This window comes from Pygocentrus nattereri, chromosome 6 (genome assembly GCF_015220715.1).
Source record: "Pygocentrus nattereri isolate fPygNat1 chromosome 6, fPygNat1.pri, whole genome shotgun sequence".
Taxonomy (NCBI): Eukaryota; Metazoa; Chordata; class Actinopteri; order Characiformes; family Serrasalmidae; genus Pygocentrus; species Pygocentrus nattereri.
Genome location: NC_051216.1, coordinates 23,423,401 through 23,439,018, shown reverse-complemented (window position 1 = coordinate 23,439,018; position 15,618 = coordinate 23,423,401). Strand labels below are relative to the sequence as shown.

Genomic DNA, 15,618 nt, shown 5'->3' with positions numbered 1-15,618 from the left:
AAAGCTTGAGTTGAATTTAGGGTGGTGCATCTGCAAAAATGACTCATAGATAAGCCCTGGCTCTGGTAGAAAACAAGTCGATGAGGTCTCAGACATTTGATATGATATTCATGTATCATTGAGACACACACTGCATCTCAGCAGTCTCCATGAAATCCAAAACTTCACTGAACCGCACTACGAAGAAAACATAGTGCCACTGCCTTCTAGATTTCTCTTTAGTTAATTCACTTATAAGCCTGCAATTCTCTTTTAATCACTACAAAATGCATTTATTAGGTTGGTTTAGACCGGAACAGATCAATAAGTGTAAAACCCAAAATAAAGTAAATACATCAGAGCCTCTACTAATAAGTATTAAATTCCAGTGTTATGTCTACCAAAGTAACTCTTGACTTAAACAGGAATGGTGTCCTGATGTATTTTATGGGACAAAAAATAAATGGAAAATGTTATTGTACTTTAAAAGAGCACATTAGGCTGAGTTTATCTTAATAGCTACCCTGTTGCACAGTTTAGTTCCATCCCCCACTATAGCACACCTTGCTCCAGGAGACCAGGAGTAGGTGGATCAGGTGTCTTAGACTGGATTTGCGGAAAAAAGAAAGTCTCTACAGGAGGAAACTTCCAGAATCAGAGCTACATTTTAAGTCCAAAAGCTTTTAGACATACAGTATTTTCATACAATGCTTTATCTTAAATCAGGAAAAAGGGTATTTGTCCCCCCTTTGTTGCAGTAACAGCCTCTACTCTTCTGGGAAGCTTTACACTAGATGATGGAAAATTGCTGTGAGGATTTGATTGCATTCAGCCACAAGAGCATTAGGTACTGATGTTGGATGATCAGTTCTGGATCATGCCACCCAACTCACCTAAAAGGCTGTAGATGGAGCTCCATCGCTCCAGAAAACACAGTTCCACTGCTCCGTAGCCCAGTGATGGGGAGCTCATTCCCCAGTCAACACTTGGCACTGGGCATGCTCTTTTATGGAGATTTAAAAAACTGTTATGTCAATCAAGGTGTGCACCTTAAAATAGCTGAAAGACATACTCATTACCAAAGCATAACATATGACCAGTGTAATATAACCCCATATGGCACACATGCTCTTGTGTGGAAGCCCATTTCTGACACATTTTTTTCTTAAATGAGCTGCTATCATCAAGAAAATTGGTATTTCCCAGGAAGTAAATAAGTAAATAAGACATTATTTCAGCATATTAATTTGAGAATTTAAGTACATGCTGTGATGTCTTGTTTCAAAATACATAATTTTCAGCAGGGGGAATGAGTTGAACTTGAGTTCTGTGCTGGGTACATTTGGAGACTGTACAGTGTTGTAAATGCCTTGCTTGACTGATTGCATCCGGGTTGTTTGTATGATTATAAACTTGTTGTAAGCATAACCTTTTAGCTACATGCAGTTTATCATAAGCGCTTTGATCATTAAGACACTCTTGTTGTAAAATACAACCGAAACTTTAGGGAATAGCTAAATTATTATTTTATTAAAACTATTTTAGTCTTTTTCATTTCTTCACCTAATTCAGAATAATGTGACATGTCACATTTTTCAATCAAAAATGAATAAATGCATTTGAAAAACTGTTCCTTTTCCTTGTAAGCACAAATAATAGCAGCATCAGAAATCAGGATATCTTCCCCCTGTATTTTGCACTTTGAGAGTGAAACTTCTATAAATGCACATGCAATGAGGCAATGGCAGAAGAGTAGCGACTGTCGCTCTTATTAAGTGCTAAACGGCTGTTGTGCCTATTCAGTAAATTGTGACTTCTTATTCTAAAATAGGGTTTACAACAGTGCAAAATGTCAGTAAATCTGCCCTGTAGTGTTTTTGGCTCAATTTCTGTATGATCTTGTTACAGACATGATATGACAATATTGTATCATCATCATGCTAAATTCTGCTGTGACAAACAATATACGTTTCTGAGCATATTGTGGATATTGTCTGACCAAGTGTATGTCTCAAATGTTAAAGAGATAATAAAGAGAGCATAATTAGTGTTGTTTATGGGGATTTAGTGAAGCACAGTATGTGAAACATTAAATAAAAATCACCATATCCAGAGTGTATCCAAGACAGCGGTTTTTAAATGTTCTACTATGAGAGCACTGCGTGTTCATGTGTCAGAGTATTGTGATATGAATTGTGAAAGTGTCTTCAAGTACTGTATCATGATATTTTTGTCATATCATCCACCCCTACAAGCATGGTATGCATGAACCACAGTGAGAATGCGTAAGAATTCAGTTTGATATAAGCACAAATTTAAATAACATTTTTATTAAAAAAAATAAAAGTACATCTCCCATTCACACGTCTGATTCAAATTAGAGTGCTGGAGATACAGGGCCAATTAACTGTAAATGGGTCTTATGTGTCGTCTTGATGGGCATTAGATGGGCACTCCTAAATTCAGAGATGGAAAGAGGGATAAAAATAAAATATATTTGTTATTTCTAACCAATGAAATACAAAATTGTTCTTGGAAGTGGCCCCTACTGTACCTGTGCAAACACTGTCTACACTGACTTTAAAAATCTAACACTAGTTTTCATGTTCACCATCTGATCAGGCTAAAAACTTTGGAAAATCTGAGATGATGGAACCTGATGGCCATCATGCATAAAAAGTTCAGTCAAAATACAAAGCAAGAGCTTTGCTTCTCCATCTGTCCGTGACTGTAATCGAAATCATGACCTAAATAGAACAGAATCTTCCACCTGGCACAATTTTGTAACAAAGAAAAACTGTGAATGGGTAACAGACTGTCACAGCTCTAAGCCCTGCTTTTCTTGGCACAATGGCTGCTTAGACCTCATTTGCCTACTTAATTCCCTAATAGCTTTCCAGACAATTTCAAATTCTGCTGCAGACTGACACAAGAATTTAGACAACTTTATTCTTCAGACACATAACCATCATCAGTTTACTAGCACAGAGAACACAACAGATATTTAATATTCCTTCACTTAGATTAGCAGAAAGGCTCTTTCCACTCGGCAGCTGTGACTGTCCCTCATTCAAGACTGAAAAGCTGCTTATCATTCGGGTCGTAAACCTATTTACTAGGAAGAGCATCTAAGTAAAGTGAAGGAACCAGTTATGTTGGGGATTATACAGCAAGGAACTGGCAGCAGGCAGGCAGTCATTCATCACAACAAAGTGCATTAGCAAAGACATCAAGCCACACTGCCAGGGAAGCATTCTAAGCCATTTTACACTCAGTAGAAGAAGACAACTTGTTTAAAACTTGAAAGCGTACAGAGGGAGAGGTAGACTATTTGTAAATGTCTTTTTAACACTGACTAAGAGAGCGTCTTGGTAGCTCACAGTGTCTGCTCCAAGTAAAAAGGCCAGGGCAATGTGTGATTGAGTAAAACTTGTAAACAGTTAGAGAGAAACCTTGAATTTGATGCATCATGTTAAGCACATCAGCACTTTCCTACTTTTTGCTGATTCATAATTCACCGCCAAGTGACCACGAGGCTGAAATTTGATGAACACACATCGTATGTATCTTGTCTCTGCAGATGTGCTAGTGGAAGTGTACACTGTATGTCTGAAAGTATCTAGACAGCCTTTATCATTGTGAATTCAGCTACTTTAAGACTGACACAGATGTTCAACTGAGTACACACAGCTTGTATAATCTCCACAGAAAAGCACTGCCAATGCAATGTGATGCTTGTGAGCCAAGAGGCATAATGCCAAGAATCAGCTAGAGGGGTATAAAGTCCCCCAGCACAGGGTTGTGGAGTAGTGGAAATGTGTTCTCTGGAGTGACGAAGCACAATCAAATACATCTGGAATGAGCTGGAGTGGAGTTTGTGATCCAGAACTAACCATTCCACATCAGTACCTGACCTCACTTATGCTCTGGTGACTGAATGCAATCAAATCCTCACAGAAATGTTCCAGTATCTTGTGTAAAGCTTCCCTGAAGAGTAGAGGTTGTTACTGTGGCAAAGAGAGGACAAACCTTCTATTTATTCCCTTCATTTCATAAGAAACACTGGATGAAGAGGTGTCTAGACAGACAGTGTAGTTAGATGAGCACCTCAACGACAAAATCAGGCAGCAATTTCACTTATAATGAGATCCTCTGCAGTGCTGGATTCATTCTGGTTAGATTTTGTTGCATATCACTTGTATCTGTCACTCACGTTTTCCCGTTTAACAAAAAAGTGCAGTGATTTTTTCTGAGGCATCAGAAAAAAGAGAGGAAAATGGAGGCAGAAAGAGCAGCTTTTGCCTGTTTTCTACACCCACATCACAAAATGCTGCCATCAGCACAGGTCTAATTGATCCACTCACCTCTCTGAAGACTCTGCCGAGCAAAAACAAGGCCTTTTTCTGCTATGTCACTATTGTCTCACAAGTTTTTGAGGACGTTTTGCACTTTTATCACCACTAACATTGCTTTACTTGATTGGTAAACATTCCAAATTTCATCTGCTGTCCATAAAACAAAGACTAACCCTACAGAGAGAACCAACAGGGCAGTGAGGCTTGACTGACCTCTGAGAGCGGGCAGGAGGGAGCGGTCCTTCCTGTCGTCGCATTTGTTACACTCGCTGAAGTACAGCAGCAGGAAGACATCCACCAGCACCCACACCAACGAGGTGGTCAGCACCACCTTACAGTAGACGAAGCGCCGCATGAGCCCTGAGAGACGTCAGGAGCCCAGAGTGAGAGCGGAGGGAGGGAGAGAGGAGAGGCCAGACAGCGCAGGGGCGATACAGCAGTACACAGAGGAGGCCCTCATCCCACTGAAGAAGGAAAGAACAATGATCTGAGTATTAGCTTTGATATGGTCGAATGGTGATGTGGTACACTGAAAGGAGCAAGTCACACACATTCAATACAAGATTCTTGTGCAAACGACGCTTCGGCAACTCCAACACTGGTCATTTATTCCTTAGCAGAAATGTATGGAAATACCAAAACAAATGAATAAAGGCATAGACTAAAGACAAAATATTGGATAATGTGGGGAAAAAAACACAAATCATTTCTGATTTTGTGACAAATCTAACCTAAACTATAACAGAATTCCTAGCAGTGCAACTAGAGATGGCACAACACCTCTTTTTCTTTTCAATACCAATACCTTTTGAGTAATGTCTGTTGGCTTTATATGATCGTTTTCTAATTCAATCAGTTCACAGTAGATGAGGTATAAGTAGGGTATCACACAGAAACTAATCAAACACTCTACTAACCCAAAGGAAGAAATACGCATGTAACAACATTACATTACACAATGTAAATGGATGATTTCCATCAAAGGCTTGGATTGGATTCAGTGTTTTTTGGCTGAACAGGCCTCTAAAGTCGTGTCGTCATTTTGTAGCCAGCGTCATGCCATACTAGAAACTCTTATGTCTTAGCTAAATTCTTTATGTTCTAAACAAAAATGTTAAATGTCAAAATTCAAACTGCCATATTCAAGCTAACAATGCTGCATGAACTGGTGGCATAACACTGCCATACTCACCGCAATACCCCCAAACCAGCAAGCTTTGTAAAATGTGCTAGTTACGTTGCAGTGGTGGTAGCTGGTGCTTGGTCATGTTGTTGAGTGCATGAGCAGTACAAGCTTCACACATTCAGATCTTAAGCCAAGTGCTTTAATTAAAAATAGCACATTAGCAGCATCGAGGTTTAGCAGTACTAAAGCTTAGCAGTTTGTATAGAAGAACAATATGATAATTACCAGTATGGAGCAGTACCCAAGGTTTCAGTATCAGTATCGGAAAGGAAGATGTGGTCTTGTGCTATTTTTACCTGAGACGTTCCTGATTTTATATTCACCAAGCTGAAGCTAGACTTGCTATAAAGCCCTCACACCAAAACTACTGTAAACTCATCTTAGCAATGCTAAATGTTTGGATTTTAATGGGAGCATCATACAAAGCGATCACCACCAAATGTTTCAGTTCTGGAAAAGTTAAAAGTGGGGTCAGTTTGCAGGATGAAAGCCATAGCGCTGGTCATTGTAAAGCCCCACCCTCAAAATCCTTCGGGAGGGAAATCTAATAATCTCATTTCCTTCTTTCTCTTTGACTCTCTCCATGCACTCTCCCCATTTCTCTCTCCTCCTGTGCTCCTGCTCTAATTAAAAGAGATGGGCATAGTTGTTTGAGGAATTACATTTTAATTGTAGCAGACCTCCTGTGGCAATTTGAAAACTTTTCATGTCACATGCTATAAAAATAAGCACAGCACTGAACCTAATACAGAAAATTATCTCTCTTGCGCGCACACACACACACACACACACACACACACACACACACACACTCTGACTGAGACTTCAAATCTGATCCTGGTTGTTTCTCCGGCCATCTGCTTGGCTGCCCAGTGCTGTGTACGGGTGTAGTGCCACCAGCCATGCCATAGGCTTGGGCTGTACTCCTGAGTCCCTGCCGGAAAGCCAGGGTTATTAGAGCAGCCATCTGCACGGATGGGCTTTCACTGTCTGCTGAGCACAGTGGCACAACAGCACTGACCTGCATTACAATCACAAATCACACTAAGATTTCATCTTACTCAGATTTTTAAAGCGCTCTAATATGTACGACCGTCCTTGGCATTTTCTCTGATATGTCAATGAACACGAATGCTTGCTCAAAGCATCATAATGATAAGTGCCTCACATTTCCTAGAGGCTTTTGATAATAATCATCAACCTCCACAGTACTGGAGCATGTCAAAACAGCAAAGATTTTCCTTGACCATAAGCTCTCAATTGACAGTGAACAAGCAAGAGAATAGCACACTGTGTTCAAGGTGTCAGCCTGTCTACTACTGATTTTTGGCTTACTAATTATTCTGATTTAAAAAAATTCAATCAGATCATTTTTAGGAATGCACTGCTATGGGAACTGTGGGCTGATGCAGATACATATTGTTATATATATTTTATATATATTGATTACTGATCGAAAAATAAATGGAATCTTGAGGCCAGATGTATATGTGTGTGTGTGTGTGTGTGTGTGTGTGTATATATATATATATATATATATATATATATATATATATATTTTTTTTTTTTTTTTTTTTTTTTTTTTTCACATTGATAAAATGTCAATCTTGGGGTTCCACCACAGTGGATGGCACTACAGTGAGCTATTTCATTTATTTTTAGAATATCACAAACACAGTAAAATTTATAACATTTTAGTGTAGTTGCCCTTTGCAATCTAAATATTCTTAGTGCAATAAATATGTCAGCAAATAGTGCTTTGAAATATTGGTCAATTTTACACTAGTGATGTCACAGTTAATAAAACATAAAATATTTTTCCTAGTTTTGTCCTTTAAATTATCTGCAGTTATTTTCTGTTTGTATTGTTTTTGTTGTTTGTTTATTTGGTTTTTTTTTGTTATAACTAACTCCATGGCAGTAGGCTTCTCATTCAAATACAGTATACAAAGTTATTTCCAGCAACTGCAATGCTGTTAATTTACTTATGACTGAATTATGTAGCGCCTGCAGTATCATCTACAAGCAAAACACACCACTGATGGTAGCAGTATCAGAAATTCAACAAACTATGCTTGAAAGTACTCATGAGAGACAAACTAACAAAAAAAACAAACAAAAATAAACTGGAAAGCCACAGTTCACTTCAAAACAAGATGTTATGCAGCAGTGAAATGCAGAGCCACTTTTTTAAGTGAAAAAAACTCTTTTAACGTCAGATTGTCATGATTATCTACACAAATAATGTGATTAATTGCAATTAATTATTTTAATCGCTTGACAACCCTTATCTAAACATCTGTCCAATGTCAATTTTTTGTTAAGTCATTTTCTACCAATATTGATGAATCCAGTATCACTTTTCATGCCTAATAACTTTAATTATTTATGTTATACAGAAAGATTATCATTGGTGCCCTTGCTTTGTGGTTTTTAACTACTCTGAAGTAACTCTGCAAAGCTTCAGGGTGGCTGTCCTTGATCTTCACATCACATAACTTATTATCATCTAGAGAAAGTGTGTCAAGGTCCCACACCAAAGTCCTGGAGGGCTACAGCTCCACACAGTTTAACGCTTTTTATTCTTTTCATTAGCTAATTGTCATATTGCTCATGAGTTCAGCCTGGTGTTTTAGAACAGGAAAGGCTGTAAATCATATAGCCGTGAAGGATTAGTGTTTAATACCTGCAACAGCACTGGACTGAAGACTGCAGTGTCTACACACATTTGTTTCAACCCTGCAAAATTTCACTAATGAGCTCTCCACCTTAACAAAGACAGGAACCTAATTAATAATATCAGGAATTGTAAACACAGGTTTGGAACCAATACATGTACACACTGGGCTTTGGTGGAGCTAGATGAGTACCCAAGAGTGGCAATTAACATGCTTCTTGAATTTCTGACATTGTGTTCACAACAGTCCCCCTTTTGTTTTGTTCCTGACCGACACTGTTATGCAGCCAGCACAGGCACGACTACACCAGCAGATGGAAAACCAATTATGTTTACAAACCTGTACACAGAGGAACAAAACAATCTCATTTTGTTTTATTTTTTGTTCTATTCTAATCAGTTGGAAATGTTTTCTTTTTACTTTTTGGTGTAATGAACGGCTACAGTGTAACAGTCTCGCACCTCAGTTTCATTAAGGTGCAAAGTAGCCTACAGGCCTTATCCCTCTAATCGTAAATGGGAATCATTTCATTTACATATTGCTGGTGTACGGTTACCTTGTTTCTGAGACCCCAAAGCCATTATCATTAGTTTCCTGTAACTCAAAACCCGAAAACTGCATCGACTGCATCTTAATTAAGAGGGCACTTCAGTGAAGACTGGGGCCCAGCACATATGTGATTCACTGCTGGAGATTCAACCAGATCTTTTTAATTTGCAAGCAATGCAACACCACAATGAGCTGGTCTTTTAGTAATATACTGTGACACACAATTTCGTTTAGCAATTAAGAATTTCAAAATCTGTCTTCTCAGATTAGCAAGACAGTACGACTACAAGAATACATAAACACTGAAAATGTTTAAACCCGGGTCCCCATCTAACAAATGAAGAACCGGCTTTGAATACTTTTATGATTCATCACACCTGATTTTACATTGTCATTGGCTGAGGACCAAATTGTGTAATGCCTGGTAGTCCAGGACCAGGACTATCCCAGAAGTCTTCGGGCGAAAGGCAGGATACACCCTGGACAGGTCGCCAGTCCATCGCAGAGAACATTTTTCAAAAACACCTAATATTTCTCAGTTCAACATTTGATATGTTGTCTTTGTACTATTTTCAATTTAATGTAGAGTTTAAATGGCATGCACATCATTGCATTCTGTGACATTTTGTGCAGCATTCAAACTTTTTTGTAAATGGGGTTATACATATTTAAATGGACTGAAACCAGTTAAACATCTTGTTACCACATGGAGTAATTATCGAACTGACGAACCATAATTTACAGTGTAGGGACCTGAATGATGTACTTGGATCAATGGTGACTAGATAACAGCATACCCTGATCTCTTCCCATCAGTCTTCGTCCAAGTACTCAAGTCCAGGGCTATCAGGGAACAATAAGAAGCACTGCTCAGCTGGAAGGAGAAGTTAACCCCATTAAACGACCTACCACCAGCTCCAAACTCTTATTGCAGCCTTCTATTACCTAAGAATAGCTCAGTCTGTTTGCACTGTAGTCCATGTAGCCACTCAGTTATAATGTAATAACGATGTAATGTAATAATGCCCAGTTTTAAAAGGTTAACCGATATTTGGTGGGTTATAGGTTCAATCTCAAAAGAAAAGCATGACAGTTTAATGGTCCTAGATGCGTGGACAACAGACTTGATCCTAAAACCTAAACATGTGTATTAGTCTCTTGAGCTACTATGCCTTAAAGCTTGTCTTCCTTTCTTTCTTTCTCAGCTCAGGCAGACATTAATATTTTGCTTGAGCTTCATTACAGACCTGTCTGCTCTTTGTCCCACACGATTAGTTCACTGGGATCTCCCAAAAGACCGGCTCTAAGTGTTCACATAGAGGACACAGTAAACTACTTATGCATATGAACATGACTGACCTTGTAAGCCTAACTAAGGGTGCCTGATAGACCATGATGAACTAATATTACACAATTTGCATTTGTTTAATACATCATATGTTAAGTTCATGAGCAAAGCAGAGATTTCAGCATGCTCCACACATGCACAATCTCTGTAAACCACACTTGGCAGCATGCCTGCTGGGCAGGGAAGGCAGCTTCTTTGGTCAGTATGGTTAGTCCCAGTCCGTGCACTGTAAAGCACGTCTGAAGAACCAGTCACATGCCTCATATGTGGTCCAAAAAAATACAGATCTGAGGTGTTTTTAATGCATGACATCAACAGAAAAACACCTACAAAAACCCGCATTCATTCTTTGAACACCCCTGACTGACTCTGCTGGTAGCCTAGCTTTATTATGCATCAAAAACATTTCATCAAGCTGCCCACCTGCCTGCTTTTTTCAGATTTTAGTGGCAAGCAATTCGTCAAATGAACATGACACACTTACTGAATAAAGTCTGGGGCTGAATGACACCTTGAGGTCCTGGAAGCCACGCTAGTCAGCCAGCAACGTGTTGCATCTAGTTGCCTTCCCCTAATTACAAATCGCTCTCAATTGGTTGTGGATGTCCTGATAGCATGGCGTTAATCCCTGGGGAGGAAAGCATCGCTCGGGTCACGTAGCTACCAATGTTTATCTACCGCTGATGTCTGTCTACGTGAAAAGGCTTAACGTGTGCTGGAGATGTCTCTGAAGCAGAAATGGCTCGCTAATGCAGAGTACCAGCTTCACCTCACTGGCTAGCCTTCTCACTGCTGGACTCGGACGCTCGGTGCTGCTGCTGGCTCCATGCCCTTGCATGCTTTATATGCATTCCTCCTCACGGCGGAGGGTCTTCGTGTGGTGGGAGGTCGCAGAGCAGCCGCAGGGATGTCTGGCGCCCACAGAACTGATATGCACAGCCGAAAGGCAGGATATGTCCATGCGCTGGGTATGTGAGGGATCGGAGAGGCAGCTAACCCTAATGGATGGAGACGGAGGAGAAACGCTTACAAACTGGCTCGCGCACCGGCCGCGCTCTCTGATTGGACAAAAAGCGCGTCCGTCATGACGTCAACGCGCAAATGCACGGAAGACGCAGGCAGTTTCTATTAGGCCAGATTATCCCCGCTTTCACGGGCAGGGCTGGGTTAGATTTAGAGCTGGGCGATATGGGAAAAAGGAGTATCACGATATTTTAAGACAATATTTTTAGACGATTTTTTAAGTCACGATATTATTTTTTTCCAGCGATTTGTATTCAACATTTCACGCACGTGCTGCGCTGTATTCTCCGGACCTGTATGCTGTGAGATGAACATGAACGAATGTAGTTTAGTTGTATTTACTAGTTAACCATCTTTTATATATAACCTTTCATGGGTACCTGAGCACAGCATTTGCTTAGCGACACTAACGGTATCAATATTGGTATTTGATATTGTCAAACAAGCTCAACAAACAACGAAACCAAGGGGGTGGGGGTTAGCTCGGTCCTTGTGAGTTTAAAAACCTGATTAGACAGTAAACAGGAAACTCATCTATAGTGAAGGGTGTCTGACCAAAAATAGAGGGCACATTATAACAGTTGGTTAGTTATTTATAATAGTTGTCTGTTATTTTATATATCTTTAAGCATCAAAAATAGTGTCCTTCAGAATTACTGGCATCCTAAAAAACTAGCTTCACTCAAATACGGTCCAGCATGGAAAATAAAAGCTTTTCAGGGAGGAAAAAATGGTCAATAAAAAATGTGATAGTTTTGTAGATAATCTGTGAACTATACATCATACTGTGATAAAAAGCTATATATACCATATAGATGATGAATATGATTTTTCTGCATTGTCTATATTTTAAAGTACACTTTAATCTTCAGGCAAGTGGCCATCCTTCCTGACTAAAGACTAACTTCTTGTTTCACTGTAGAAAACCAGTAAAACACCTTTACAATAGGAGTATTTTACATTGCCTACTTCTACTCTACACTAGGGCTCAGCCGATATGAACATTTTGTCACTGACAAAGATGCTGATTTTAAGGATCTATTAATTCTAATAACCAAAATTAACCATGGATATAACTTAATGTGGCCTGAAATGAAACCAACGTGTAATGTGGAGCGATGAGGAGACCAACACATGTGCGGAGACAAGCGAGATTTATTATGGGTAAATCCAAACTCAGGGTCAAGACAGTCCAGGTTCAAATGGTCAATACGGAGAGCAGGAGGGACAGACATGACAAAATGAACACAGAACTCCAAACAGACCAGAAATAAACACAACACTTCAAACAGTACACCCAACAAACCGCACAAACAAACAAAGACCAGCAAACACAAGGGGCAAACACAGGGTTTAAATACAAACCAGGATAATGAGGGACAGGTGGGAAACAGGTGGAAACAATCAGGGGTGGAGCCATGAAACAAGAGGGCAGGACTGAAAACCAAAACAGAAGCACATGGACAGGACTGGGAAGTAAATAACAAGAGCACATGGACAGGACTGGGAGGGGCCAACCGTGACACAACGTCAATAGTTAATAAAGTAAATAAAGACATTTATTACAATACAAACATGCAACTTTTTAGTTTTTTGTTGTCAGGATTTTTGCAGATAGTAATAAATACACATATTGGTAATAAGCATGCATATCAGGTAAATCCATATATACATAAGTACATATATCAGGTATATCAGTCAGATATCTCCTGTACCTTCTCTAAACACTTTGTCAAAATAGTAATCATAAACAATTACTGTATCCATCACCATGTTCTTCATCAAATAGTAGATCAAAGTGCCTGAATACCATACTACATTCAGTCAGGATCTGCAAACACACTATTTAATCCCATGAAACCACTGGTACAGAGGAGTGTGCCTTCTGAGAAGGCATTCTTCATATTCTTAATATTCATAATAACAGAACACATGATCATTAGAGTTTGTTTATGTTGTATATGAATTAAAACATGTTAAATTATCCTACATATATTTTGCATATTTTTATTCTGGACATCATACCAATTTAAGCAAAAACACCAGAAGGCATTTGGTGTGTGTAATAAAATAATAAGTGAAACTCATAACTGTTGAGATGAAGTGAATTTTTAGAGCTCACAGAAAGCTTGGAGACCACTGGCTCTACTCTATCAGAGAAGGTACACACTCATATCCATGCTGTACCAAGTTTGCCAAGGAATGTTATGCTCTTCCACTAAGAATGTGTAACGTACTCAGTTCGTCCATCCATCAACATGGGGAAGATAATAATTTTCTCCATTAATCCAGCAATGCCATTAACTCCTTAAATGTCCAAGGCCCAAAGTTTTATTACACACTTCTATGACCTAAGAATAGCTCAGTTTGCACTGAACCCCTGAGTCATTGCACTGAGTCATAGTTACTGAATTATTTGCCTTAGTATGTAACAACTTTTGGACTGTAAGGAGGTAAAAAGGAGCTTCACAGCCAAAACCCTCAGTCTTTGGTATTAAGAAAATAATTAAGATGTTTCACACAACTGGAGCTGTGATGAGGACTGTGTAAAAGACATAAAAGATTGGATGTCAAGTAACTCTCTGCTACTTAAAACGGAAGTCCTCCTCCTAGGTCCAAAAGCAGCAAATCTTGGTGCCGTGATAGACGCTGATCTGTCCTTTGACGCACATATAACTAATACCACTAGAACAGCCTTCCTGCATCTCCGCAATATTGCTAAATTAAGAAATGCATTATCTCTACAGGACGCAGAAAAATTAGTTCATGCATTTATTACTCCAAGGCTAGATTACTGTAATGCCCTGCTGTCAGGATGTCCCAGCAAAAACCTCAACAAGCTTCAGCTGGTCCAGAATGCTGCAGCTGAGTCCACACAAGAACCAGAAAGTTTGACCATATTAGCCCAGTTTTATCAACCCTGCACTGGTTACCAGTTAAATTTTGCATTGATTATAAAATCCTATTATTGACCTATAAAGCTCTAAATGGACTCGCCCCTCAGTACCTGAGTGAGCTTCTCTCCTACTATGAACCATCATGCCTACTTAGATCACAAGGTGCTGGCTTACTACTGGTACCTAGAATGAATAAAGTTACATCAGGGGGGAGAGCCTTCTCATACAAAGCCCCCCAGCTCTGGAATAATCTTCCTGTTAATGTTTGGGAATCAGACACAGCCTCAGTTTTTAAGTCTAGGCTAAAAACTTACTTGTATAGTCAAGCCTTTGGTGATTAGTCTTCCCTGACAGATCTAGACCTGCTGGAGTCTCTGCTGCTCTGTTATACTGTAATCTGTGGTCAGCCACTCTTTACAGAACTGACTCTGTGTTTTTCTTTCCTTTCTCTGCCGAGTTGATCAGCTGCCCATCCTGTGCGTCTGATGCTGTTGCCTCTTCTGCCTTGATTGAGTGCCGCTGCTCACCAGCCTTCTAGATTGGCTTGACCACCACTGAGCTTCTTGCTTTACAACGCTGTGCAATCCTCACCCTCAGATCTTTCTTTTCCCACTTTGTACTATAATACTTCAAACTAATAATCTTTGCTATCCGGTGTCGACCGTAGGAGGATGGGTTCCTCTTCTGAGTCTTGGTTCCTCTCAAGGTTTCTTCCTCTTTTAGGGAGTTTTTCCTTGCCACCGTCGCCACTGGCTTGCTCATGAGGCTTCAACCCGGATTTTCTTTTCTTTTCTCTCTGTAATACTGATTGTCCTTTATCTCGTTAGGATATGTGGCAGCGTAAGACTACCCGAAGATTTCTGAACTGAGCCTCAGGTTAAGTGGCCAGCGTAGAAAACTTGCGAAAACTAGATTCTGTGGTCAGTAAATTTTTGTTTTGTCTATTTATAAGCACTGTTCACTTTTCACTAGTCTCCCTGCTAGAGCCATTAACAAAATTCAGTTCATAGATGACAAGTTTGCTTTAGTAGTTACATTTTTCAAAAACATGCTTTCATTTCTCAGCAAAATGACAACAAATCATATCAAATTATAGGTAACATGGTGTTGCAGCATGAAGAGATTTTTTTAGAGTAATAACGCACGAATGAACTGCTGCAAAATAAAGAATGCAATATTTAAAGCGGTTTATATTTGTAATGTAGTAAGAAAGCAATTGTAGTGCAGGTTTTTGAGACTCAACTCCTGGTTTAGGCATCTGTGTGAAGTCTGTAGTATAGTACTGCGGCCAAACAGTGCCATCTGGTGGCCAACTGAATTCAGGTGCAGTCACGAACAAAAGCGCCACCTGCTGGTCAGTATCTTCTCATTCAATTTGTGGCAATTAGAGCTCGAATGAGTTCCACTCAAGAGGTTCTCTTGCAAACATCACCCAGGCGTTTAACAGACTGCTCCGACCTTTTTCAGACGCCTTAGAGACGTGTGCGGGTACTGAGATTGCACCATTTAAAGAGCTTTATAGAAAGACGTGGGGGGGGGGGTGAGAGAGGGAGGGAGACAGAGAGAGAGAGATAGAGAGAGAGAGAGAGAAGGGGGTAGAGAG

General features: G+C 39.7%; 1 protein-coding gene across 2 annotated transcripts in view; it reads right to left on the bottom strand.

Annotated features, from left to right (window-relative positions):
- galnt13 (UDP-N-acetyl-alpha-D-galactosamine:polypeptide N-acetylgalactosaminyltransferase 13) overlaps positions 1-11,110 on the bottom strand; it is a 50,238-nt gene extending 39,128 nt beyond the window's left edge. For both annotated transcript variants that reach the window (XM_017692422.2, XM_017692420.2), the window contains exons 1-2: positions 10,580-11,110; positions 4,548-4,798 (exon numbers count right to left, since the gene is read on the bottom strand). In XM_017692422.2, the coding sequence (XP_017547911.1) occupies positions 4,548-4,689 (142 nt within the window). In that variant the 5' untranslated portion in view covers positions 4,690-4,798; positions 10,580-11,110. The remainder of the gene's footprint in view (positions 1-4,547; positions 4,799-10,579) is intronic.
- Positions 11,111-15,618: the final 4,508 nt, after the last annotated feature.